Raw genomic sequence first — 25217 nt, 5'->3', positions numbered from 1 at the left:
ATGATTTTTGTAGGTTGGAAGGCATTAATAGAGATGTTAAAGTAAAGAATAAATACAATTGGTTGAGATTAGAACTACTACAGTTCTAATGCCCAACAAAGCTCATCTGTCAGCATTCCTGACAAATGCAACATCAAAAAATAATATTCATTTCACAATGTGGATCCACATTTTATTTTTGAACAAACCTTTTACAGTCGTGTAACAAAACTAAAAAAAAAAGAACAACAAAAAAGTTGGCAAAAAATAACTGTTTAATGATTTATTTAGCCTAAAAATTTGATGTAAATAGTGGGGACAAAAACATCTGTTGCACTTAAAAGGCTGAGTGAATGTTCTGATAAACATTTACAGGAGGGCTGTGAATGGGTGTTGGATTGAAGATGTTTGAATTGTCAATAGCTGGTCCAGGGAAAACCTATGTTGAGTGGATTAGGTCAGAGTGAACCTCCACCTATGTCACTGCAATCCAATTATCCACAGCCCCAAAAATCCATCCATTTTTAAAGACAGCTCAGGCTGGCCACAGGCATCACACCATTGCTCTTTCCAGCAATGTAGTAAAACAAGTTATAACAATAGCAAAGAGCCATGGCGGGTCAACCTTGAAAATACAAGGAGAGTTGGAGGGCGGGGGAAGGGGGTTGAGGACAGTCTAGGTTTCATAGTTGGGGTTCTTGCGAAGGATAACAAAGCCCTCCAGGATGGGGGTAACAGGCAAGTACTCCTCTGTGGCCAACTCCGCTCTCTCACCATGCGCCAGCAAAACTGGTGTGGTGTGGGTCTGGAAACCTGTAATGGCCTTGGGTTTGCCTGCTTGGCCCACAACGTCCACGGCCTGTGGAGATATCAAAAGCTAGACTTTACACCGATCTTATCGTCCTGGTCTGTATCGGTAATTAGCATTTTATGCTGATCGGCTTTAATGTCATAATTCGCCATTGATCGGGTCCGCAAAAGACATTTACTCCGCGTCGCAATCATGTACGGTATATTTGAATCCAAAAGCTAGTTTATTTTTAGCCTTGTCGCGTGTCTTTTGACATAGTACTGTAAATAAAGTTATTAAAAAAAAAAAAAAAAACAGCAGTGTGGGACAGACAACACGTGATGCGTGGATCAGACTTCAAGACAAATTTGGCCTTTCACGATTGCACTATGTCAAACTACTGCAATCAAATCTTGTATTCAGATACCACCGCATCCCGTTTTTTACGATCACTGGGCTTTATCTTGTCAACAAAAAAGGCGACTCCATACACTGGCCACACTGGTTACCATGGCCACGACAACAACAATGGATCGCGTCGTGTGCATAAGAACTAAATGGGGAAAAACGTGTGTTGGTGGTCACCGGTGCTTGGGAGAGGACTTTAATTCAAGGATTGCTTGAGGTATGGTCACGTACTTTTAATACGATACAGCTCGCAAGCAGGCAACAAAACGTTATGGAGCCTAGCAAGCTAGTGCTAGCACTAACGATTGTGCGTAAACATGCTGCCGTTCTGTTGAATCATTCTCTAAAGTGAAGTAATGTGAAGTAATGTAATTACAATAAAGTAATTTAATTATAGTAAGTTAGCACCCATTATTTCTGTCATGTTGTAATGTTGGTTTGACCTGACTGATAAGAATACATGACCTGACTAGAGCAGTGATTTCCAGCCAAGGCACATATTTTACAACTGAAAAATCTCACGGCACACCAACAAAAAAAAATTTCACAAAAAGTGGATACATTAATTACTGTATGTACTTCCTGCCATCTAATAGAAGAGCATTTATTTGTTCTCTCTGTCACTATGCCTCACTGGCATAAATAGACGAACAAAGATATTATTTATTGTAAAAAAAAAATTTTGGAGCAGTTAAGTAAATAGACAAGTCATTTAAATAGACACATTGCTCCATCTTGTGATTGGATCAGTGATCGTTTTTTTAAACTCGCTGATCGGTCCCACAAATCCTGATCGTGTAACTCCTAATAAAAAAATTCAATCATGTTATGCTTTTCTGGTAACTTAATACATAATAATGTTGAACCATAGAAATACCCTGGATCATTCAGTCTTGACATTTGTCATACACTCTAGGCTACATAAGACTTTACCTGACCAACTCTGACAGACACGGGCAGTGGTCGAAGTTCCTCATCAAAGGTGACGAGCATACGCGGCTGCATGGCTGCTACCAGGCCGTAAAGAATGTAGTGAGATTTCCCCAGGATTACTGCAATTCACACAGTCATACCCAGAATAAATTTTAATGCAAAGAAATCACTGAAGAATGATTATGAATGGTAAAGCGTCTGTGGGAGCAAAGGCAATAAGAACTCACTGTTCTTGACATCAAGAAAGGAGACAAGCACAGTGAGCAGCCCAGCCACAGCAACCTGACTCATTAGCTGCCTGTCGCTATGGTAGGGACAGAGTGTCAGTGTGCCTTTGCCCAGGTGAGTCAGACCCTGTAGAGACGCAAACAGCACAAAGTCAATACTTATCTGTACACAAGCACACAACCCTCTTTGTGATGCCTCCACACACCTGAGCCAGTCGAACCATGAAGAGATTGTTGGGGTCTTTGGCATGATACTGTGCCAGTTGCCGCAGCATTGCAGCCAGGCGGGCATTATTTGTTCCTGAGAAAGAGGGGTCAGGGAAAATAAGTGTTATAAATGGGATAGGTACAGTGTATGAGGAGGATGGAAATTATTAATCGCTATAAGATATTTAGTTTGAAAACCTTGAGCAAAATCAGTGATTTATACTTAAAGCTTATATGACAAAAAAAGTCTTAAGCACTGTTAAACATGAATATTTTAAAATCAATGTGTATGTAATGTGTACAAGAAACAGGAAGTTGAACATTTTATAAAGTAAGTTCCACATAGTTATAACTTAATATATTTAGTACATCCAGACTCACCACTGCCCACCATGCCCATGGCAAAGATAGAGTTGTGTGAGACCTCGGGGTCAGCATCATGGGAAAACTTGCTGAGGGTGTCCAAGATGTTCAAACGAGGGTTGGACACAGAGATGAGAGCCAGAGCAAGAGGCACCGCTCGTCTCAGAGTGGGCTCACCGTAACGCAGCTGATGTTAAGAAATAGCACAAAAAGGAAGCAGCAGTTAGGTCAAATAGAGCTCCCACTGCAGAGGCAAATCTAGGATCTGTACTTAAGTGGTGCTTAGCCCCTAATAAGAATGTCAAGTATAAAATACAATTAGCATTTAATGTAAATAAAGCTCTTAAAACAATATTTTTGAACAAAATGGTGGAATATGCTGTTTGCAATCCTCAGAAAACATTTGAGTCACTTTTAAATTCAACCTTAAGAGTTTTTTGTCATATTTGTTGTAATGTGCAAAATTACAGCACACCTCATTAGAGTCCTTCAGTAAATAATAGGAGGTAGCGTTGGGCAATACGGCCTTCAAATAAAATAAAGATTTTTTTCATAAAAGTCAGATTTCTGTATTCAAGCAATATTTTCCCCTTCGGTGGGATTTACTTTATTTCTCCTGATTCCAAAAAAGCTTTGAAGGTTTTTTTCCCAAGCATTACAGAATGTTTTTCAATAGAGGTAATGTAAAAAAATGGGGGGGCGGCGTGGCGCAGAGGGTGAGTGTGCGCCCTGTAACCGCAGGGTGGCCGGGTCATATCCCTGCCTGAGCCCATGTCGTCAGTGTCCCTGACTCTTAACCCACGTTGACGTTGAATGAAAGCGGTCGGATGTTTGGTGGTGCTCGGAGGGGCTGTCGGTGCAAATTGGGAGCCAGGCTTCTGTCAGGCTGCCCAAGTAGCTTACCACCACCAGGGTGTGACTGGAATGTATGAACAGTGTGTGCAATTGTAAAGCTTGAAAGCCGAGCGTCTTGAAAAAGTGCTATATACGTGTAATGCATTATTATTTATTATTATAAAAGTAAAGTGCATCCTATCTTTTGTCATAACATGTTAGGGATACATGATAATTATTGGACAGATAATTATTTGGGGTGTCATGGTGGACGACTGGTTAGCACATCTGCCTCGCACTTCTGAGGACCCGGGTTCAAATCTGGCCTTGCCTGTATGTTTGCCTGTTCTCCCCATACCTGCGTGAGTTATCTCTGGGTACTCCGTTTTCCTCCCACATCCCAAAAACATGCACGGTAGGTTAATTGAAGACTCTAAATTTCCCGTAGGTGTGAATGTGAGTGTGAATTGATGTTTGTTTATATGTGCCCTGCTATTGGCGGGTGACCAGGTCAGGGTCTATCCAGCCTCTTGACCCGAGTGAGGATAAGCAGTATAGAAGATGAATGAATGAATAATTATTTGGATCGATTTGAAGAATTATGCTATCACATCGATAAATATGATAATATAGAGTCCATAAAAATAAATAAATAAAATCCAATAATTAAAAGTAAAAAGCAAAGCGGAGACATCTGGGTGCCCAAATCAAGCCCTCCTTTCTATTGAATACAACCAATCATAAACATGCAAAAAGGTGAGTGGGAGTCGCAGTAAACATGGGATCGAGCGTGTGGGATAGGAGGACATTTTGCTCGCTATCTGCAGCCAATGTTGTGCAAACATTCCGCGAGGAGGGAAACAATTAACAAGCTTCAACACATCAAATCTTATCTGCCACTTAAAATGTTGTCATTGCTACGACGGTGTTTTGAAAGCCTACGAACATGCCTGCAATGCTACTGCCTCAAAGCCAGCCACGAAAAAAGTGCAAAAAAAATAAATTAATTGCCAAAGATGGCTAAAACGATATGTGAGTTCATCATGGAAATGTTGGCACTTGACGACCAACTCTTTACCATCGTTGAAGAAACTGGATTTTGTCGGCTAATAAATCACTTGGAGCCATGGTTTGTATTTCCAAGCAGCCACTATTTTTCAGATGTATGTTTGCCAGCAAAATATGATGTGATTGCCACACTCTTGCGTACACTGACAGATGAAAATAAAGACATAAGCTTCACTAGTGATTTACAGACGTGAAGGTAGCCCTGTTAGCTTGCTAGGTCTGACCGTGCAGTGGCACATCTCGAAGGTGATCAATGCTATTGTCAATTTCACACACCTGCCTGTTCAGTCGTAGGTCTATGTCTATTGTGTTCTCATTTGTATGCACATGCCATGCAACATTCTTGTTTTATTATGCACTTAACTATGGCTGGTTTACATTTGAAAAGCCATTAAAAACAAAGTATTTTCTTAAAAAAAATAAACGTGCAATTCTAGAACCAGATGTGTTTTTGAAATGTGTTTTATTTGTAATTTCATATTTGGTTAGGACAAATCTTTTGGGTATTTCTTTCCTCCAGGTGTGCACAAACTACAGTTAACTCTAAATAAAAAATATGAATAAGTTATTGTATTGGTATGGGTCTTGAGAACAAGGAAGCTATCTGTATCAGCTTAAAAAATATATTGTGCATCCCGAATGAATGTAAACATATATTTAAATTGTTTCCTCAATTGTTACAGGGTCAGAAAAATCCTGAAATATGGCAGCCAATTTGCTAAATTGTCAACACTGACTCTGCAGCCATGTTGTACCAGACACGCTCAAATTTATTGACAAAATCTTATTATCGCCCAACCCTATTAGGATGCAAAGACTCATCGTCAGTATTACACATACCACACTGACTAACAGAACGTATTACTGAGCACTCAAGAGGTTCGCCCGTCTTTGGAACTTTCCCTTAGCTCACTGCACAGCGGCTTCACTCAGGCCACCTGGGTACCTCAACTGTCCAATCGAATAGCCATTTATGCCCTGTTCTTTTCAATTTGTTGCACAATTAACTGTGTAGCTCATTAAACTATACAGCCAATTTTTTTTCAGGAAGCAACTGTATGTCTAATCTTCCAAATTTTAGGTATGCAAATGAGACTTCCTTAGTGCTGGTGAGCATGAATTATTTTGACTTCACATCTGCACTTTAATGTCATCCGTTGCCCATGTACCACAATACCATTTGTGAGAGCAAGAGAAAACGGTGGAAGCTAAAAGTGACGAGCAGTTCTCACCAGATGTCCAAACGTCCGTAGTGCCATTTCAGAACCGATCTCCTCCCCCATCGCAATGAGGGCTATACCAAGAACAGCTACCCCCTAGGAAGAAAGTGATTACAATGAATATTGCTGATATTAGTGATCAAAAATGAAATTGTTAATAATTTACCTGGTGTGAGCCCATGTCAGCTGTGTCCTTCTTATCTTTGTCCTTTTTATCTTTCTTGTCCTTGTCCTCCTCTTTCTCCTTCTCCTTGGCCTCATAGTGCTCACTGCAGATGTGGAGAAGCTGCTGCACCTTAAGCACATTGCCAGAACCTGCAACAGGCGACGCCATAAGAGATGATTCGCTTGACAAAACATAGGTATCTGCTTGTGCAGACAGCTAAAATAACTTAGTAGTTGCAGACTAACCTGCATAAGCACAGATATCGACTAGCGTGTTGGCAAAGCTGCGGAAAGGTTCAGGAACAACTTGGAGAGCTGCCAGAGTGGTCTCAATGGCCTCTCCTTTACCTATGATGGAAAATGAGAGTGAAAATAAGACGAGAAAGAAAGTAATTATTTAAAGGTCCACTTACATCACTGTTTTTCGATGTAATTTTGGTGATTGATGTCCTTTTATCTGGTTTGAAATATAATTTTGGTTGGAAATTCTACTCAAGCTATTCTAAGGTGGTCTTTCCCACCTGGCATTTGAGACGGTCAGATTTCTCATTATTATACGCCATGTAAATGAGCTTCGCTCTGATCGGATCACTCATATTCCCTAATTTTAATATGGAAAACAGCTGGGATCTGACTGGTCCATATCACTCTCTCTGCTCAATAGATGTAACGTCCTTCGATGCCTCGTTTAGAGTCACGAGTTTGATCGTGGGTGTTATTTATACACACGGAACGCACATTCAAATACAGTCTATAAGTATACATGTGTTTTACAATACTTAACTATATTTGTCATTTTTAATTCAACCTTGGTGGATTAAATAGCGACGCTTGCATTCATTGTCGCCAGCAATAGTCGTTATTGCCAGTTCAATACACATGAATAGGAGGGGATGACAAGCTCAAAAGAGGAACACCACACCACCGGGCGCGGGACATGCCTCCACCACCTCGGTCCTCCCCAATGGGCCGCTGGTGTCTGTGAGAGAGCGCTCCGAGTGGCCATGGCGACGCCTGTCACCCACGGTTTCTCACAGCACGGCTAGTGGTAGAGCACTCTCTCGAGCACCAACCGCCGCCGACCCACTGAAGATGACTGCAGTCTCTTCATTTGCGGCAAACAGACTGTGTATAAATCATTGTGAAGCTCAATTCACCGAGCGTTGGATTGTTGGCTAACATAGAATGTGAGCTGGCTGAGATTGGACATGGGTGACATAAGAGAGGGGGGTACACTGAGCTTGTCATCTGTTCCCATTCACGTATATTAAACTGACCATGATGACCATCGCTAGGACAATGAATGCAAGCTTCGCTATTACAGCCACCGTTAGATTAAAAATTCCAACTATAGTTACACACGGGCAAAATTGTCAGTATCCCTGTTAACGAAAGACAAACACACAATGGTCACAGAAATAACTTGAATCTGACATAATACTAAATACAAATTAAACGATAATTAACAGGTGAAAAGCAGACACTCCTTTTGAATTGTGGTTCAACAGAATAATTTTTAAAAATGAACTCATGAAACAGGTCTGGAAAGAAAATGGCCACCCAGTTGGTCCCTGCGGCACCAACTGGGTGGCCAGTTGTCGGGGCGCCTCGGTGGGGCCGGCAGACCGCCCTGGGTCCCTCGCTGTGGGACGTGTCCCGTACGCCAGGCTGCTCTCGGGTGGCCCCCTGATCCCGCCCCTCGATTGATTGGGTGGGGTCCTCAGCCTCCGCGGTGCAGCCACACCAATTACAGGACACTTCTGTCAGTCTTTGGCATGTAAAACAGTGTCAATTCACTTGCATGTATCCGCAGGCACACACCTCTAGGACACTTTCACTGGGTGTGGGGTCACGCACTTCTGCGACAAATAACTCATGAATATGCAAATTGCTTGTGTATCCCCTCACTTATACCCTCGTCCTGTAGACTTTTATAATTTACATAATTAATGCAACCACACTTCAGTTGTACAGCTGGGTTCACGACCCTTGTCCTGCATGCTTCTTCTCCTGTCCTTGTCGTGTTCCATCTTGTCATGTCCTTCCCTCACAGGGTGTAGCACTACAGCAACACTCATATTTAATGTTTCATTGTTGTAGATAATGTAATGATTTACTTCTCTCACCCTGTTTACAATTAGTGCTTTGTCTTTGCTTCTCTCTCCCCTCTAGAAACTTCGTTCTGTTTGACTGATCAAGTCTGATTCTCAATAAACCTCAATTATAATACTAAGAAACCACAGCGGAAGCTTAAAAACTCCACTGTGACACAGTAAAACTGTTCCGGCATAAAAGGGATACAGATTTTCCATTCTGCTTGACCTAACAGCCGAACAGGACAAAAAAAAAAAAAAAAAGAGATTAGGAAGAAAATTAGACAAGCACGTTAAATGTAAAGGCTATAAGGCCATCTCCAAGTAGCTTGATGTTCCTGTGACTCCAGTTGCACATATTATTCAGAAATTTAAGTTCCGTGGGACTGTAGTCTAACTTCCTGCACATCGCCGCAGGTGGAAAATTGATGACAAATTGAAAAGACAGATAATACGAATCATAACAAATAGGGCTTCACAATTATGGCCAAAATAATAATCTGAATTACTTTGATCAATATTGTAATGACGATTATTCATCATCATTATTCCTCATTTTAGGGAAAAATATTTTTATCGCACTACTTTTCAACAAACATTATGTAACAGTTTTCAGTGCAAATTTAATCTTTAAATGAGAATAAATGAAAGATAAAAATAAATAAATAAATGTACCCCAAAAACATCTACTTTACCAAGGGCTAACTGAATAAATATGCAATTACAAAGTGCAATCACGAATTGCAACTTAATGGAAGCAAATACAGTTAATGCATAAAACATTAGGCTGTAAACGCCGACTTCTCATTTGAAAATCCCAGGCAATATAGTGAATTTTCAAGGACAGGTATGTCTCTGTTGTTCTGCTTGACCATAGGTCAGTCGTGCACGGTCACAAACTGCAAAGAACTTGACAGTTGTGATTTCCCTCTCGATTTACTTCCAGCGTTTTTTCATCGCGGTTAGGCCAGCCAAAAAGTTGAAGTCTAGGCAGCCGCTAAAACGATTGTTAATGGTGTCTTACCATGACACGCCACCTCTCCGCCAAAGTGCTAAAACAAACGAAAAAATAATTTTAAATCACCGACAATCAGCCAAAAGTGCGATCACGATTAAAATTTGATTGTGTAGCCCTATAAACAAAAGAGCCCAGAACAACCTCCAAAGAAATTAAAGCTGAACTCCAAGGTCAAGGCCAAGGTGTTAGATCACACCATCTGTCGTGGTTTGAGACAAAGTGGACTTCACGGGAGACAACCAAGGAGGACACCACTTAAAAATCATAAAAGCAACACTGGAATTTGCAAAACTGCCATGTTGACACGCCACAAAGCTTCTGTGAAAATGTCCGATGGGCAGATGAGACAAAATTGGAACTTTTTTGTAAAGCAGATCAGCTCTGTGTTTACAGACACAAAAATGAAGCACACTAAGAACAGAACACTGTCCCTACTGTGAAACATGGAGGAGGCTCTATTGTGTTCTGGGGCTCCTTTGCCACATCTGGCACAGGGTGTCTTGACTATGTGAAGGGTACAATAAAATTTCAATACTATCAAGGTATTCTAGAGAGAAATGTGCTGTTCAATGTCAGAAAGCTTGGTCTCAGTCGCAGGTTATGGGTCTTGTGACAGGATAATGACCCAAAACACCCAAGAATGGCTAAGAGCAAAATATTTGACTATTCTGAAGTGGCCTTCTATGAGCCCTGATCTAAATCCCATTGAACTTTTGTGGAAGGAGCTGAAACATACCATCTGGAGAAAGCACCCTTCAAACTTGAGACAACTGGAACAGTTTGTTCATGAAGAGTGAGGGATTCTCGTGAAAGTAAGCCATTTTAAACTAAAAAGAAAAACCTTTCCGGAGTGAGAAGCGGAAGCCAAAACATGCCAGCATAGGTTCCAGTTGAAAAGATAGTTTTCAAATAATCAAATTGGATTCTTCCTTTGTTGGGACTATTATTCCGGAATAGTACAAGGAGTAACAATTCAATTCTGATTCAGAAGTCATTCGCTACTGTCAAAACGAATACCAAATAGGGATGTAGATGGCGAGTCCGTGCCCTATTTGTGTGTGATAAGAATGTGATGATCCTGGGGGGAATAATCATCACTATAAGCTTAATTAAAAACACTTATGTTTTTGCTGATAATTTAAATATAAAAGTAATAGGGGTAGAACGATTCACAGTCGTGTCCATAAATATTGGGACATGGACACAATTCTCATCTTTGTGGCACTTTTGCTCAACTCAATACATTAGCAAGTTTTCACACCCTCCCCCCAAAAATATTACCAGCTATCATTGAGTGTAATTTCAAAAATAGTTGCTAATTATTGTTACCCAAGTGGTTGAGTCCTAAACCAAGAGGGAGCCAGCGGGCATAAGTGTCTTTCAGCTCCTGTTCGTTCTTCTCCATGATGGTCTGCACTATGGTGGAGGTCACGTCACCGTTACACGACCCCACAGCGATCATACCACATGCCAATGCAGTCACGCCAACCACCTGGATGGAAAGTTAACCCAGAAGATTGTATAAAAATTCTGCAGATTTAATCATGTGAAAAAATATCAACACAAAAACCAATCATGCCCATAAAACATACCTCCATGCTGGATTTTGAGTCTCCCATGACTGGAAGAAGCAGAGACAGGACATCTTCTCTATTGGAGCCAGCATAAGCTAAACCCAATCTGTAAAGGAGATGGTGGATAACAATTACAATGTATAGCTTTGTGTTCACAAAATCATCTAAAAAAAACATCTAAAAAATGATTTAACATTTACAGCAGTACAAGAAGGTGGCCCAAACTATAGGTAACAATGCATACACATACAAATGTTCAACGTTATAAAACATTTTTGTCGTCATCACCCAAAAATGGCGCCTATCCTCATGGTATTACTGTTGTGCAGGACATAGTCTGAGAGCAGGGCGAGGGCTGGGTCACATTCATTTCTCACACCTGAGTTTACGATGCCACAGGCAAGGAGAGCACCAGACTGCAAAAAAAGGATGACGTAAGGTGAAGAAGAATGAAGCAAGCTGACCTCATGTGCTGTGATCAATAGGACAGAAAATACATTATATTGTCTGTTGATTGTAAATTCATAGCTAGAGGTGTCCCGATCCGATCTTGGACATCAGAAATCGGTCCGATGTCAGCAAAAAAAACGAGTATTGGATTGAATCAGCCTGGCTCTAAAATGTCCAATTTTACCACTATTATACAAGCAGTCCATTCCTGCTCCCCTCCAGCACTTCTGTCTAGCAGCGCCTGGACAGCATGCACAGCCCACGTGGTCACAACAACAGGTTGCTAAGCTGCTAACATAGTAGCAAGGAGTAACTGTGACTGTAGCTTGCTTCAAATCATTTACTGACACTCTAGTTGAAATTCACTGTAAAACTAAACACAGATAAAGGAATTACACCTGTTGAATCTTTAAAAACATCAGACTTTGTGTCTGAGTTTTTTTTTCAGAAAAATTGCTAGCTCAAACCTAATAAACAATGAATGAAAAACACCATTGACGAGCTAATGAAAATTAGCATTGAGCCCGCTGCACATATCTCTCAGACGAATTAATATTGGTACACAAATGCTGTAAAAACACATACAAAAGGGGAATATAACACTCTCAGATATATATTCTTCAAACTCGGTGAAAAACAAGTTATATTGAAAATATTCAATCGTGACTTCTCCTTTCTGTGTGTCTCATTGCGTGCACCATACTGCTCCTCAGAGGCCAAGACAATGGACAGCAGGAGCAGTGAATAAAATTATACCCCAGACGCATTGCGTACATGTGGAGAGACCAAACGCTGTACCCACCATTCACGGACAGTAAAAAAAAAAAAAATAATAATAATAATAATAACTGAATTTAACTTTGTTATTTTGCACTTTAAAAGGGTAATTTATATTTATTATTCATTGAGGTCATTTTTCATGGTTTTTAAATTTATTAAATCTATTCAAATGTAGAATATGCTTAAGTTAAGCAGTGGTTATGTTGCAATTTAAATAAAGATTTTTGTTATTAATGGTTTTAAGTTATTTTCATGATTTTGTAATTTATTCTATTCAACTGTAGTGCAATACTCTGTTTAAAAGTTACTTGATGTAAGCCATTGGTTAATTATAAATGTCAGATTTTTTTCATACAATTTGGTTTAGCTTTTAACTGATTTCTTATTTTAGTTTATTTATTACTTATTAATTTATGTATTCATTACTTTTATTATTTTTATCCAAGTTCATTATTGTCCCTCAGTTTTTTACTCTGTCCTATTGTCTTTCAGTCTTCTTAACAGTTTAAGTTTAAATCCAGTGTCTCCTCATGGGAGCCTCCATACTATAAGGTGTGTTCGGTCTCCCCAAGGGGATGTCATTCTACAGTTTGGACTTTGCACAATGTGGGGAGTCCATCCCAGTCTTGCCGGGTCATGGTGGTCTTTGCAGCGGCATCCTCTGTGGCTGCGGGCGGCGGCACAGGTGTGGCTGACGCCCACTGGTTTGTCTTTCCTCACCTGGATCCTCAGTGCCTTACCATGTCTACACACTATTAATCAATATGCGCTGTGTGCATGTGTATGTGCAGGTTTGAGTGTTCATGTGGGTGTGTTTTGCATTTAAACGTGGGGTGGGAGGGGTGGGTATACTTATTGTATTGCGTACTTGTCATTTTTTGTCAGTTTTAATTTCTGTAAAGCACTTAGTGTTGCATTTTAATGTATGAGAAGTGCTATATAAATAAATTTGATTTGAAACAAAAAATTTCTAATTTACCTTTATGTAGTCCTCAGATGAGTAAAGATATTTATCAATCTGGGTGAGGCCGCCATCCACATCCCACAGCAAGATCATCCCGAGAGAGGCTGCAGCGCTCAACATACCTAAGTAGTTTCAAATTACACACACAGAAATTATCAATAATACAGCAATGTAAAAAACAAAAACGTTACTGTTATCATTATATATTTTGCAATCTGTACCATGGTCCTTGTTTTTGTACAACCATTTATTGCCATCATCTGTTAATAGCTTGTCCTGTCCAAATGCTGCATTAACAAAGCCATTCACAAAGGAAGAGGCCAGGTTCATGCGGGCTGAGTCCACTTGGGAACCGCTACCTCCAAATCCTTTAACATAGAAAAGAAACATTCAGTTGTCACTGACAGCCATAGTACAAAAACAAATAAAAATAAAATAAATAAACTAATCATTCAATTTGAAGCACATTACAGTATCTTGACTGGATATGTACAATTAATAAGCCAATTGTCACAAACCACTGTCTGACCACCAGGGCTAAACGATTTGGGAAAATAATCTAATTGGGAAGGGCAGCACAGTGGATGACTGGTTAGCACAACTGCCTTAGAATTCTGATGGCCTGTGTGGAGTTTGCATGTTCTCCCCGTGCTTGCATGGGTTTTCTCCGGGTACTCTGGTTTCCTCCCACATCCCAAAAACATGCATGGTAGGTTAATTGAAGACTAAATTTGCCCGTAAGTGTGAATGTGAGCGCGAATGGTTGTTTGTTTATATGTGCCCTGCGATCGGCTGTCGACCAGTTCAGGGTGTACCACGCTTCTCGCCCGACGGTAACTGGGATAGACTCCAGCACGCCCGCAACCCAGGTGCGTAGTGGTACGGAAAATGGATGGATGGCTCTAATTGGAATTTTTTTCCCCCAACCAATATTGCAACTGCTGCGATTGGCTGGGAACAAGTTCAGGGTGTACCCCGCCTCCTGCCCGTTAATAGCTGGGATAGGCTCTAGCACTCCCGTGACCCTTGTGAGGATAAGCGGCTCAGAAAATGGATGGATGGATATTGCAACTGATGTCATCGTCAGTTTTATTCACTAAACACAGGAAATAAATCATTCGATAAAATGACCAACACGACATTGGCTACATTTAACATATAAACAACTATTTGCTTTAGGTCAGGCCTAAATAACATATCTTTATTTGAACATTGAATTGTAAAAAGAATAAAAACAATCATACTGGAATATTGACTGATTGACTTAACTTCAAGCCTTGTAAACGTAATGTGATTCTTTTGCCAGTAGCAGTAGCACTGCTGGAAGGGTAAGCCAAATTTGAAGTGGAGAGTGACACGAGTAATGCTTTTCATCACAAAGATGTGAGAATTAAAGCAGTCCAAATGTTAAACTACATTAAATGTTTATCAGTTACAGTAAAAGCGTCACGATGACTCACTTGTTAGATAACTCTCAAAAACAACTATCAAACCCAAGAAATAGGAGAATGTTCTAAAATGTATCATTTTTAGTTAATAATAAACATGAATATTAAAAATTTTGGGTGGTAAATATTATTCACTGGACAGGGGGGGAGCATATAAAAGCGATTATGTACATTACCTAGTAACTTAAGCTGTCAGATAATTGTAACAAGATGTGAAAAGCAGGACAAAGCGGCCTAAATGACAAAGTACTCACCCCTTAGTGCAAATTGAATTTAAGTACAATACTAGAGTTCACATGGATTAGGAGTGCGTGTGGGACTTGCTACGCCACCACTGTGCCCAGCCAGAGATCGCCTGCCCACATAACCAAACTGTGAGAGCGTAGCAGTGGATCAACTCTGCTTGTGAATTGATGAAGAAGGGTGGATGCGGGATGGACGGTGATTGACGATCATGATTCAAACGTACCTCGCGGTTCTACGCTTCAATTCGCCGCAGAGCAGGAGCTGCACATCGACAGACTCCCCCCAGACTGCGGGCTTCTCTTTACCAATCGATTGCAAAGGACTCGTGGCTGCTCAGCTCCCCGCACGTGAAAGCCGGTGAGCCTGTTTGTCGAGCCCGCAGCGAGCAGCAGCACCTCCCCGCTAAGAAGGATAACTCAATACCCCTCAGTAGCGGTGAGAGGAAAATCGAACCATACAATTTCAAAACATATGGTAGACGTTTTTACAGCTCACACCTATATCCGCCGCAACTGCTTGCATGTCACGTCAGCTTTTTTCTTGTTTAAATTACAGCCTTTGCGATTGATAATTGATAATTACATACTGCACTGTCGGTATGAATTCGATTAATCGTTCAGCCCTACCGACTACCCTTTTCACATGCAGGTGCACATGCGCACACTTTCCCAGACTTACTATTATTTTCCAGGTGTGTTTTGTAGATGTCATCTGGGACTTTGGGTTCCATGATATCCAACTGTGGAAGTCGGGATGTGTGCGTTAGAAGAAGATTTTGATTAATGTTGAATGTTGATAGAACCAGTGAAGCAAAATTATCCGATGACGGTCTGACTTTACAATATGGCCATAATGTAAACAATACATGCACTGAAGAATAAAAGCCTTAAAAAACTTAAAGGCAAGATGGAGAAATATATATTTTACAGAATTTTCCAGCAAAAAAATAAACACAGTATACACATAATTTGGTGTTTGTTCTTTTTCTTAGATGGTAGTTTTTGTGACATAGCAGTACTGTGCTAATTACATGTCTATTAGTTAGTAATACCCAGGTCTTCTTAAAGGTGTTTAGACACTAAAAAGAATCCCACCGCGCCACTCGACAGTAACACTGTCTTGCTCATTTTCCCACATCCTGCCCTGTCCTTCTCTATCCTCTCTTATCTGGTTCTCTTGGTTATTTATTGCATGGCTTCACCGGCTACCGGCTATTACTGCCCTTCACTCATTTTCCTACCTCCCTGGCCAGGGCCAAGAAATTGCTGTTGAGCTGCACATTGGACATAATCTCTGTCAGGTCCTCATAATCTTCTACGTCCTCATTAAGCTCCAAGAACATGCCATGGCGACCAAGCATGTAAGACATCTGCTTCTGAATAACTCTGCAAGGTAAATGCAATGGAGTTAGTTTTTACATTTATGTTTTTAAACAAAAAATAGCTATATATATCTATAGAAACAATTACTAATGCAACGCAACCAAGCAATGCTCTCAATCAAAAGCTATATAGTACTCACATGTCTTTGCAGGATGTGAAGATGTTTTCTACAAGCTCCACATCATTGAGCATTAGAGCCAATCGAAGAGCCTCGGGATACCGGTTGAACTTCCTGAAGATTTTCAAGGCACATCGCAGCAGTGCAGAATTTTCTGGCTCCGGAACATAGCTCACACAACTGGGACAGTGGAGAACAAAAGTGTCAAATACTTTAGGAGGACCACATTAAAGAGACCAAAGTTGGTGAATATAGCAAGTTAAAAGCTGTACATACCTTGTGAGGTAGAGGCAAACCTTGCCGTAGGCATTCTCATCAATGTATTCGTCTACCATGTCCAGCCTCTCAATTTCCATCAATAGGTCACAAGCCTCGTGTTCAGCATTGTGTGCCATGTTGTAAGGTACGATTTCCTTCACCAGCTTCAGCAATGTCTCCTGCTGGGTCTTATCATTCTCCTCTACCTCCTGCCACTCTTTAGCCACCTCACCAGCCAGGTGCCTGTGAAATAATGACAGCAGGGGGTTGACTTAATTGTTTTCCATTTTCTTCATGTAATCGTCTTTTGAAAGCCAACTTTCACTCGTTCACTGCCAGCCATTTTCAAAGCAAAGTTCATCCATAAACAGCCATTTTAGAGCACTTTGAACTGATCTTTCACCAGAAAAAAACTTTTGTTTGTACCCCTTTCCGTTATGTTGTAAACAACAGGAGAACAAGGTATAACCAAAAACACCGGTACAGCATGCATGCTAGCATATGTTATAAGCTATCGTATGTTTTACCATGCTTGCGCCCAATAATACGGTGTGCCTTATGTATGTGTTAAATACAGAAATAGAGCCCTTAACTGAGACTGGGCCTTTTAATACGGTGCGCCTTATGGTCGCGAAAATACGGTAAATGTCCACAGCAGTGAATGAGTTAACAATGACTTATTTGAAATATATTTTGCTACAAAAAGTAATTATATGTAGTCAACATGAATTACCGAACATATTCATGTCCCCAGGAAGCCAGCTCTTCCTGGGAGCCCAGCAGGCGATACTTGAGACACTCCCTCTCCCCACTCATAGTCATGGCCAGCACCGATACCACATCGGCACAAAAATGCTGCAAATACAATAGTATGAACAAGTTAAGATCAATTCCATTGGCCCAGTTAAGTATACTTTAGAGTCCTGCCCTGCCCCCACCAGAAATGTGTCTGAGCATTTACAGTGGGGCAAAAGTATTTAGTCAGTCACCAATTGTGCAAGTTCTCCCACTTAAAAAGATGAGAGAGGCCTGTAATTTAAAGAATTTATTAGCAAATTATGGTGGAAAATAATTATTTGGTCACCTACAAACAACCAAGATTTCTGGCTCTCACAGACCTGTAACTTCTTCTTTGAGAGGCTCCTCTGTCCGCCACTCATTACCTGTATTAATGGCACCTGTTTGAACTCGTTATCAGTATAAAAGACAACTGTCCACAACCTCAACAGTCACACTCCAAACTCCACTATGGCCAAGACCAAAGACCTGTCAAAGGACACCAGAAACAAAATTGTAGAACTGCACCAGGCTGGGAATACTGAATCTGCAATAGGTAAGCAGCTTGGTGTGAAGAAATCAACTGTGGGTGCAATTGTTAGAAAATCGAAGACATGCAAGACCACCGATAATTTCCCTCGATCTGGGGCTCCAACGCAAGATCTCACCCCGTGGGATCAAAAAGATCACAGGAACAGTGAGCAAAAATCCCAGAACCACACGGGGGGACCTAGTGAATGACCTGCAGAGAGCTCGGACCAAAGTCACACACCACCGCCATGGACTCAAATCCTGCAGTGCCAGACGTGTCCCCCTGCTTAAGGCAGTACATGTCCAGGCCCGTCTGAAGTTTGCTAGAGAGCATTTGAATAATCCAGAAGAGGATTGGGAGAATGTCGTATGGTCAGATGAAACCAAAATCGAGTTTTTTGGTAAAAACTCAACTTGCCTTCTTTGGAGGAGAAGGAATGCCGAGTTGCATTCAAAGAACACCATATCTACTGTGAAGCATGGGGGTGGAAACATCATCTTTTGGGACTGTTTTTCTGCAAAGGGATCAGGACGACTGATCCGTGTAAAGGAAAAAAATGAATAGGGCCATGTATCGTGAGATTTTGAGTGAAAACCTCCTTCCATCAGCAAGGGCATTGAAGATGAAACGTGGCTGGGTCTTTCGGCATGACAATGATCCCAAAGACACCGCCCGGGCAACGAAGGAGTGGCTTCGTCAGAAGCATTTCAAGGTCCTGGAGTGTCTTTGCCAGTCTCCAGATCTCAGCCCCATAAAAAAATCTTTGGAGGGAGTTGAAAGTCTGTGTTGCCAAGCCACAGCCCCAAAACATCACTGCTCAAGAGGAGCTCTGCATGGAGGAATGGGCCAAAACACCAGCAACAGTGTGTGAAAACCTTGTGAAGACTTACAGAAAATGTTTGACCTCTGTCATTGCCAACAAAGGGTATATAACAAAGTTTTGAGATAAACTTTAGTTATTGACCAAATACTCATTTTCTACCATAATTTCCTAATAAATTCTTTAAAAATCCGACTGTGATTTTCTGTATTTTTTTTCCATTTTGTCTCTCATTGGTGAGGTATACTTTTGATGAAAATTTTAGGCCTCTGTCATCTTTTTAAGTGGGAGAACTTGCACAATTGGTGGCTGACGAAATACTTTTTTGCTCCACTGTATCCAACAGGTTTTAATCTGTATTTATCTCTCGTGTTTACTATAATACATTCATGCCATACCTTGTTTTCCCCTGCGGCCATGCCTTCATAGATCTCTTTAAGTTTGCCATAATGTGGGCGCAAAAATTTTAGAGGTTTGGGTACTGATGTCATGGAAGTGGTTGAAGAGCGAATTAGCCTGCGCAGCTCTTCCAATGCAGGACGGTACAAAGCTGTGTTCTTTTCCTGCAAATGCGTGAGTAAAGGTGAGATTAGTCAAGTTTTTTTCTCAAATGTACTGTATATAAAGAGTATTCAAATAAGCAATACTCACGCCTAGTCTCTCCACCATCATTTCCAAGTCCTCTTGTAACTGCTTATCTTCCTCAGACTAAAAAATAAATTAAGAACAGAATTTAAAAGTTATGTAATGTTAATGAAAATACTGCAAGTCAATAAATAGGTTTTTGCATTTTTAATCATGACACAAACATTGTGAAACAATATTACTCAAATACATTCGTAAAAAGGGTTTCAACTTGGTTCCGTTACCATAAAGGAGTGCATTCACACACATTTACAAGATATAAGCTACCCGACAACTGCACAACTGTAAACATAAATGTACGTCTGCTAAATTATTTACACATACCATACAATAAAGAAAATAACGTTTGTTATAGTAAAGTCCATACTAATTTGGTCTCTTATTTTCAATATTCCACCCCAAATGACTGGAGCACTCTTCAACAAATCATTCCCGTCTCATATTCATCCCAATATCATCGTTTAAAAAGTTAGTGAGCGATACGTAACAATCGCTGCACCTTTTTTTAGGCCTGTTATGTGCCTTTCACTCATCATATGCTATGATGTACTATGGAAATATGTAACTAAATCACATAGTACTGTTTGTTATATATCTATTTATTTGTTTCTATTGTGTTTATTTGTGTTTGCTTTTATTTTGCGTCGCTTTACTCTGCTGTCAGCAGACAGGTCAGCATTACAAATGAGAATCTTAAAGAACTATCCATACTAATCATAACTATCCATCCCAACCCTCATCTCCTGACTTTGCTAAGTGCTAAACCGTCCACAACTACACTGAGCTGCTACAGAGGAACTAACCAACTGAAAATGTTCCGACAACGCTCAGCACAGACAATATGACCCTAATACGGTATATTTACATTAACTTTATTTGTCTCCTGGCTCATATAGCACACAACCTACAACTGCTGTACCAAGCAAGATGACCGTTAGCATGATTTGCTCAAATTAGCTTGCCGGCTAGCTACGGTCGGAAGGGCAGTTAAATCGTTGATTTTTTTTCTGCAAAACAATAAAGCACCCAAACTAAACGTTACTGTGAGACTTTAACCTCTGACGACAAATGATAACAAATAACTATTTATAAAGGTGGATTTAGAATGACAGTCACTCTGGCCTGCTGAGCCATGCCGTAAAAGTGGCAGTGACAAGGCAAAATAACCACGCAGGTTCCAGTATCTTTAATCAACAAGCACTGAGCAATATTCACCAATTCTTGCTCCTCTTTTTTCTCTTTATCCTTCCCCGGAGGCTGCGAGTCCTTTTCCTTGTTCTTTTCATTCCCATCGGATTTTTCAGCCGGCTTCTTCTCTTTGCTTTTTGAGTCCTCCATGACAAGCTCCGACAACGCACTACAAAACAGCAAAATGAAACAGGGGAAACCGGAAACGTTTCTTCTTCTTCTTTTGTAGTTTAACGGCGGTTTGCAAACTTAACTAGTGCATCACCGCCACCTATTGATTTGTTATGATGGTTGCATTGGTTTACAGGCTAAATTATTTAGCTATACTAATAGTAAGATATAGCCAGGTGTGCCAAACTGATTTTTGTGACGGGCCACATTGTAGTTACGGTTTCCTCCAGAGGGCCGTCATGATTGTGGAAGCATATAAATGCGTAATCGCCTCATCATATCATTACATATACAGTGGAACCTAAGTTTTCATATGCTCTAGTTTTCATATGACTCCGTTTTTGACATTTTTTTCCATGAACATTTGTCCTAGTTTTATTTTATTTTTATTTTATTTACGCAACATTTCTCAACGTTATTAAAAGTGAAGACAATTTTGAAATTTGGTACAGAGTACACTCATATATATATATATATATCCATCAATTTTCTACCGCTTATCCGAGGTCAGGTTGCGGGGGCAGTAGCTTTAGTAGGGAAGCCCAGACTTGCCTTTCCCCAGCCACTTCATTCAGCTCTTCCAGGGGGATCCCGAGGTGTTCGCAGGCCAGCCGGGAGACAGTCTTTCCAGCGTGTCCTGGGTCGTCCCTGGGGTCTCCTCCCGGTGGGACGTGGCCAGAACACCTCACCAGGGAGGCGTCCAGTAGGCATTCTAATCAGATGTCGGAGCCACCTCATCTGGCTCCTCACAATGTGGACGACCAGCGGCTCTACTCTGAGCCCCTCGCGGATGATCGAGCTTCTCACCCTATCTCTAAGGGAGAGCCCGGACACCCTGCGTAGGAAACTCATTTCAGGCGCTTGTCTCCGGAATCTTGTTCTTTCGGTCACGACCCACAGCTCGTGACCATAGGTGAAGGTAGGAACGTAGATTGACCGGTAAATTGAGAGCTTCGCCTTTCGGCTGAGCTTCTTCTTCACTACAACGGACCAATACAAAGTGCACATCACTGCAGATGCTGCACCGATACGCCTGTCGATCTCCCATTCCATTCTTCCCTCACTCATGAACAAGACTGCAAGATACTTGAACTCCTCCACTTGGGGCAGGATCTCATTCCCAACCTGCAGAGAGCACTTTTCCAACTGAGGACCATGGTCTCAGATTTGGAGGTGCTAATTTTAATCCTAGCCGCTTCACACTCTGCTGAGAACCGCTGCATTGAGAGTTGGAAATCACGGATTGAAGCCAACAGAACCACATCATCTAGAAAAAGCAGAGATGCAATACTGAGGCCACCTAACCGGACCCCCTTTACGCCACAGCTGCACCTAGAAATTCTGTACATAAAAGTTATGAAGAGAATCGGTGACAAAGGGCAGCCTTGGGGGAGTCCAACCCTCACCGGAAACGAGTCCGATTTACTGCCAAACTCTGACACCGGTCGTACAGGGACCGAACAGCCCATATCAGAGGGTACCCCATATTCCCGAAGCACTCCCCACAGGACTCCCCGAGGGACACGTTCGAACAACTTCTCCAAGTCCACAAAATACATGTAGACTGGTTGGGCAAACTCCCATGCACCCTCGAGGACCTTGCCGAGGGTATAGATTTGGTCCACTGTTCCACGGCCATGTCGAAAACCACACTGCTCCTCCTGAATCTGAGATTCGACTTCCCGATGGACCCTCCTCTCCAGCACCCCTGATAATACCTTACCAGGGAGGCTGAGGAGTGTGATCCCCCTGTATTTGGAACACGGTCCTCCTTCTGGTGGACCCCTTCTTAAAAAGGGGGACCACCACCCCAGTCTGCCAATCCAGAGGCACTGTCCCCGATGTCCATGTGATGTTGCAGAGGCCTGTCAACCAGGACAGCCCAACAACATCCAGAGCCTTTAGGAACTAATCTCATCCACCCCCGGGGCCTTGCCACCAAGGAGCTTTTTAACCACATCGGTGACCTCAACCCCAGCGATAGGAGAGCCCGCCTCAGAGACCCCAGACTCTGCTTCCTCATGGGAAGGCGTCTCGGTGGAATTGAGGAGGTCATTGAAGTATTCTCCCCACCGACTCACAACGTCTTGAGTCGAGGTCAGCAACGCCCCATCCCCACTATACACAGTGTTCAGTGACCACTAAAGCTGCATTCCGCTTGGCCAGCCGGGACCCATCAGCTGCCTCAGGAGTCTCACAGGTCAAAAAGGCCCAATAGGACTCCTTCAGCTTGACAGCATCCCTCACCGCTGATGTCCACCAACGGGTTGGGGGATTGTCGCCACGACAGGCGCCGACCACCTTACGGCCACAGCTCTGTTCGGCCGCCTCAGCAATGGAGGCACGGAACATGGTCCACTCGGACTCAATGTCCCTCGCCTCCTCCGTGACGTGGGTGAAGTTCTGCTGGAGGTGGGAGATGAAACTCCTTCTGACAGGGGATTCTGACAGACATTCCCAGCAGGCCCTCACGATACGTTTGGGCCTGCCAGGTCGGACCAGGATCTTCCCCCACCATCGGAGCCAACTCACCACCAGGTGGTGATCAGTTGACAGCTCCGCCCCTCTCTTCACCAGAGTGTCCAAGACATGCGGCCGCAAGTCCGATTACACGACCACAAAGTCGATCATCGAACTGCGACCTAGGGTGTCCTGGTGCCAAGCGCACGTATGGACACCCTTATGCTTGAACATGGTATTCGTTATGGACAAGCCGTGATGAGCACAGAAGTCCGATAACAGAACACCACTCGGATTCTTATCTGGGGGGCCGTTCCTACCAATCACGCCCTTCCAGATCTCACTGTCATTGCCCACATGAGCATTGAAGTCCCCCAGCAGAACGATGGAGTCCCCAGCGGGAACGCTCTCTAGCACCCCTCCAAGGACTCCAAAAAGGGTGGGTACTCTGAACTGCTGTTTGGTGCATATGCACAAACAACAGTCAGGATCCGTCCCCCCACCCGAAGGTGGAGGGAGGCTACCCTCTCGTCCACCGGGGTGAACCCCAACGTACAGGCACCAAGCCGGGGGGCAATAAGTATACCCACACCTGCTCAGCGCCTCTCACCGTGGGCAACTCCAGAGTGGAAGAGAGTCCAACCCCTCTCAAGGGGACAGGTACCAGAGCCAAAGTCATGTGTGGAGGCGAGCCCGACTATATCGAGTTGGAACTTCTCGACGTCACACACCAGCTCGGGTTCCTTCCCTGCCAGAGAGTTGGTCATTCCACGTCCTTAGAGACAGCTTTTGTAGCTGAGGATTGGATCGCCAAGGTCCCCGCCTCCGGCCATTGTCCAGGTCACATTGCACCCGACCACTATGGGCCCTCCCACAGGTGGTGAGCCCATGGGAAGGGGGAAACACGTTACCCTTTCGGGCTGTGCCGGGCCCCATGGGTGCAAGCCATTCGAGTCCCACCTCCAGGCCTGGCTCCAGAAGGGGGTTCTGGTGACCCGCGTCCGGGCAAGGGAAAACGTTTTCCTGTATTTTCAATCTTCATAGGGGTCTTTGGAGCTGTGCTTTGTCTGGTTCCTCACCCATTAGCTGTTTCCCATGGGTGACCCTACCAGGGGCATAAAGCCCCAGACAACTTTGCTCCGAGGATCATTGGGACACACAAACCCCTCCACCACGATAAGGTGACAGCTCAAGGAGGGTGTGTGTGTGTGTGTATATATATATATATATATATATATATATATATAGCTCTGGGGAAAAAGTAAGAGACCATTGCATAATTATCAGCTTTTCCAATTTGTAGAAGAAAATAACATGATTTATTTATTTATTTAAATAGACTCAAGTGTAAAATTATCTATGCACATGCGCCAAATATACTGCACATAGTACCATATTTAGCTTTGAGATGGTATTTTTAAATTGCTGTGCTTCGATGAAAAGAGAGTTCAGCGCTCCACTATATGGAAATTACCTTTACAGTTTTTTTCAATAGTTCCATCGGGATGACTTTTGAAGCAAAATATGCCGCAAAGCACACTAGTCAGAGTCTCTTCTTTTTGGTAAACAATTTTCTATTTCAATTTCTACACATTCTCTTCTCATTTCCTCATACATTTGTTTCCCAGTTATCCATTTAATGCCAAGATGCCGTTCCGCACCTTTCACCTCTATAACCATTTTATCTGCTTTGTGGGTTACTTGACTTGTACAATTTATCACCTCAGCAATAAAATATAAACAATTTTCCTTCAATATCATGATATTATCTTGTGCTTTATATTTGTTTTTCCACCTTCCTGCACTTGCATGCCTCTTTGCTATCTACCTTGAACTAGCCAGAAGTAGCCTCTGCGTTTGCAATTTTACTTCCAATTTTGACTTGTATTTGAACTACGTTTTCCCTTACCTCACAAACTAACTTTATACCATCCTTCATCTTTTTGATCCATGCAATTTTCACCTGACTGCCATTGCATATGATGAACATATATTTTGGGTATTTAACCGCGATTGAATTAACTCACGAATCACAACTGATTAACGTTTTCTTAAATTCCTCAGCGTTCTTTCTTCTTTATTTACAGTACTACATAAAT

The 25217-nt window shown here is 42.2% G+C and overlaps 1 protein-coding gene across 2 annotated transcripts; it reads right to left on the bottom strand.

The window, feature by feature from the left end:
• Positions 1–158: 158 nt before the first annotated feature.
• On the bottom strand, positions 159–20656 carry psmd2 (proteasome 26S subunit ubiquitin receptor, non-ATPase 2). 2 transcript variants are annotated; one of them, XM_061783208.1, is made up of 21 exons: positions 20515–20656; positions 19306–19362; positions 19053–19217; positions 17259–17380; positions 16544–16768; positions 16289–16447; positions 16008–16152; positions 15446–15506; positions 13295–13441; positions 13089–13195; positions 11168–11295; positions 10898–10985; positions 10635–10797; positions 6441–6542; positions 6196–6344; positions 6042–6125; positions 2926–3094; positions 2544–2638; positions 2338–2464; positions 2111–2229; positions 159–838 (listed from the first exon to the last, which is right to left on the bottom strand). In XM_061783208.1, the coding sequence occupies exons 1-21, from the start codon at positions 20635–20637 to the stop codon at positions 656–658; spliced, it is 2718 nt and encodes a 905-aa protein (XP_061639192.1). In that variant the 5' UTR covers positions 20638–20656; the 3' UTR covers positions 159–655. The 2 variants fall into 2 exon arrangements, with proteins under 2 accessions (XP_061639192.1, XP_061639194.1); XM_061783210.1 differs by lacking the exons at positions 17259–17380; positions 19306–19362; positions 20515–20656 and having other exon boundaries at positions 19053–19192.
• Between the last annotated feature and the right edge of the window lie 4561 nt (positions 20657–25217).

The sequence above is a fragment of the Phyllopteryx taeniolatus genome, chromosome 8, assembly GCF_024500385.1.
Source record: "Phyllopteryx taeniolatus isolate TA_2022b chromosome 8, UOR_Ptae_1.2, whole genome shotgun sequence".
In the NCBI taxonomy this organism is placed as follows: Eukaryota; Metazoa; Chordata; class Actinopteri; order Syngnathiformes; family Syngnathidae; genus Phyllopteryx; species Phyllopteryx taeniolatus.
Note: the sequence above shows the minus strand (reverse complement) of the source record. Positions and strands in the feature narration are given on the sequence as shown.

Bases quoted from the DNA above. Each gene is read 5' to 3' on its own strand.
- psmd2 (XM_061783208.1), bottom strand. From the start codon at position 20,637: ATGGAGGACTCAAAAAGCAAAGAGAAGAAGCCGGCTGAAAAATCCGAT. The intron at 3,095-6,041 runs GTGAGAACTGCT...TCTTAACATCAG, and splicing joins TACGGACGTTTGGACATCTG to CTGCGTTACGGTGAGCCCAC. The intron at 2,230-2,337 runs GTGAGTTCTTAT...TGTGAATTGCAG, and splicing joins CTTTCTTGATGTCAAGAACA to TAATCCTGGGGAAATCTCAC.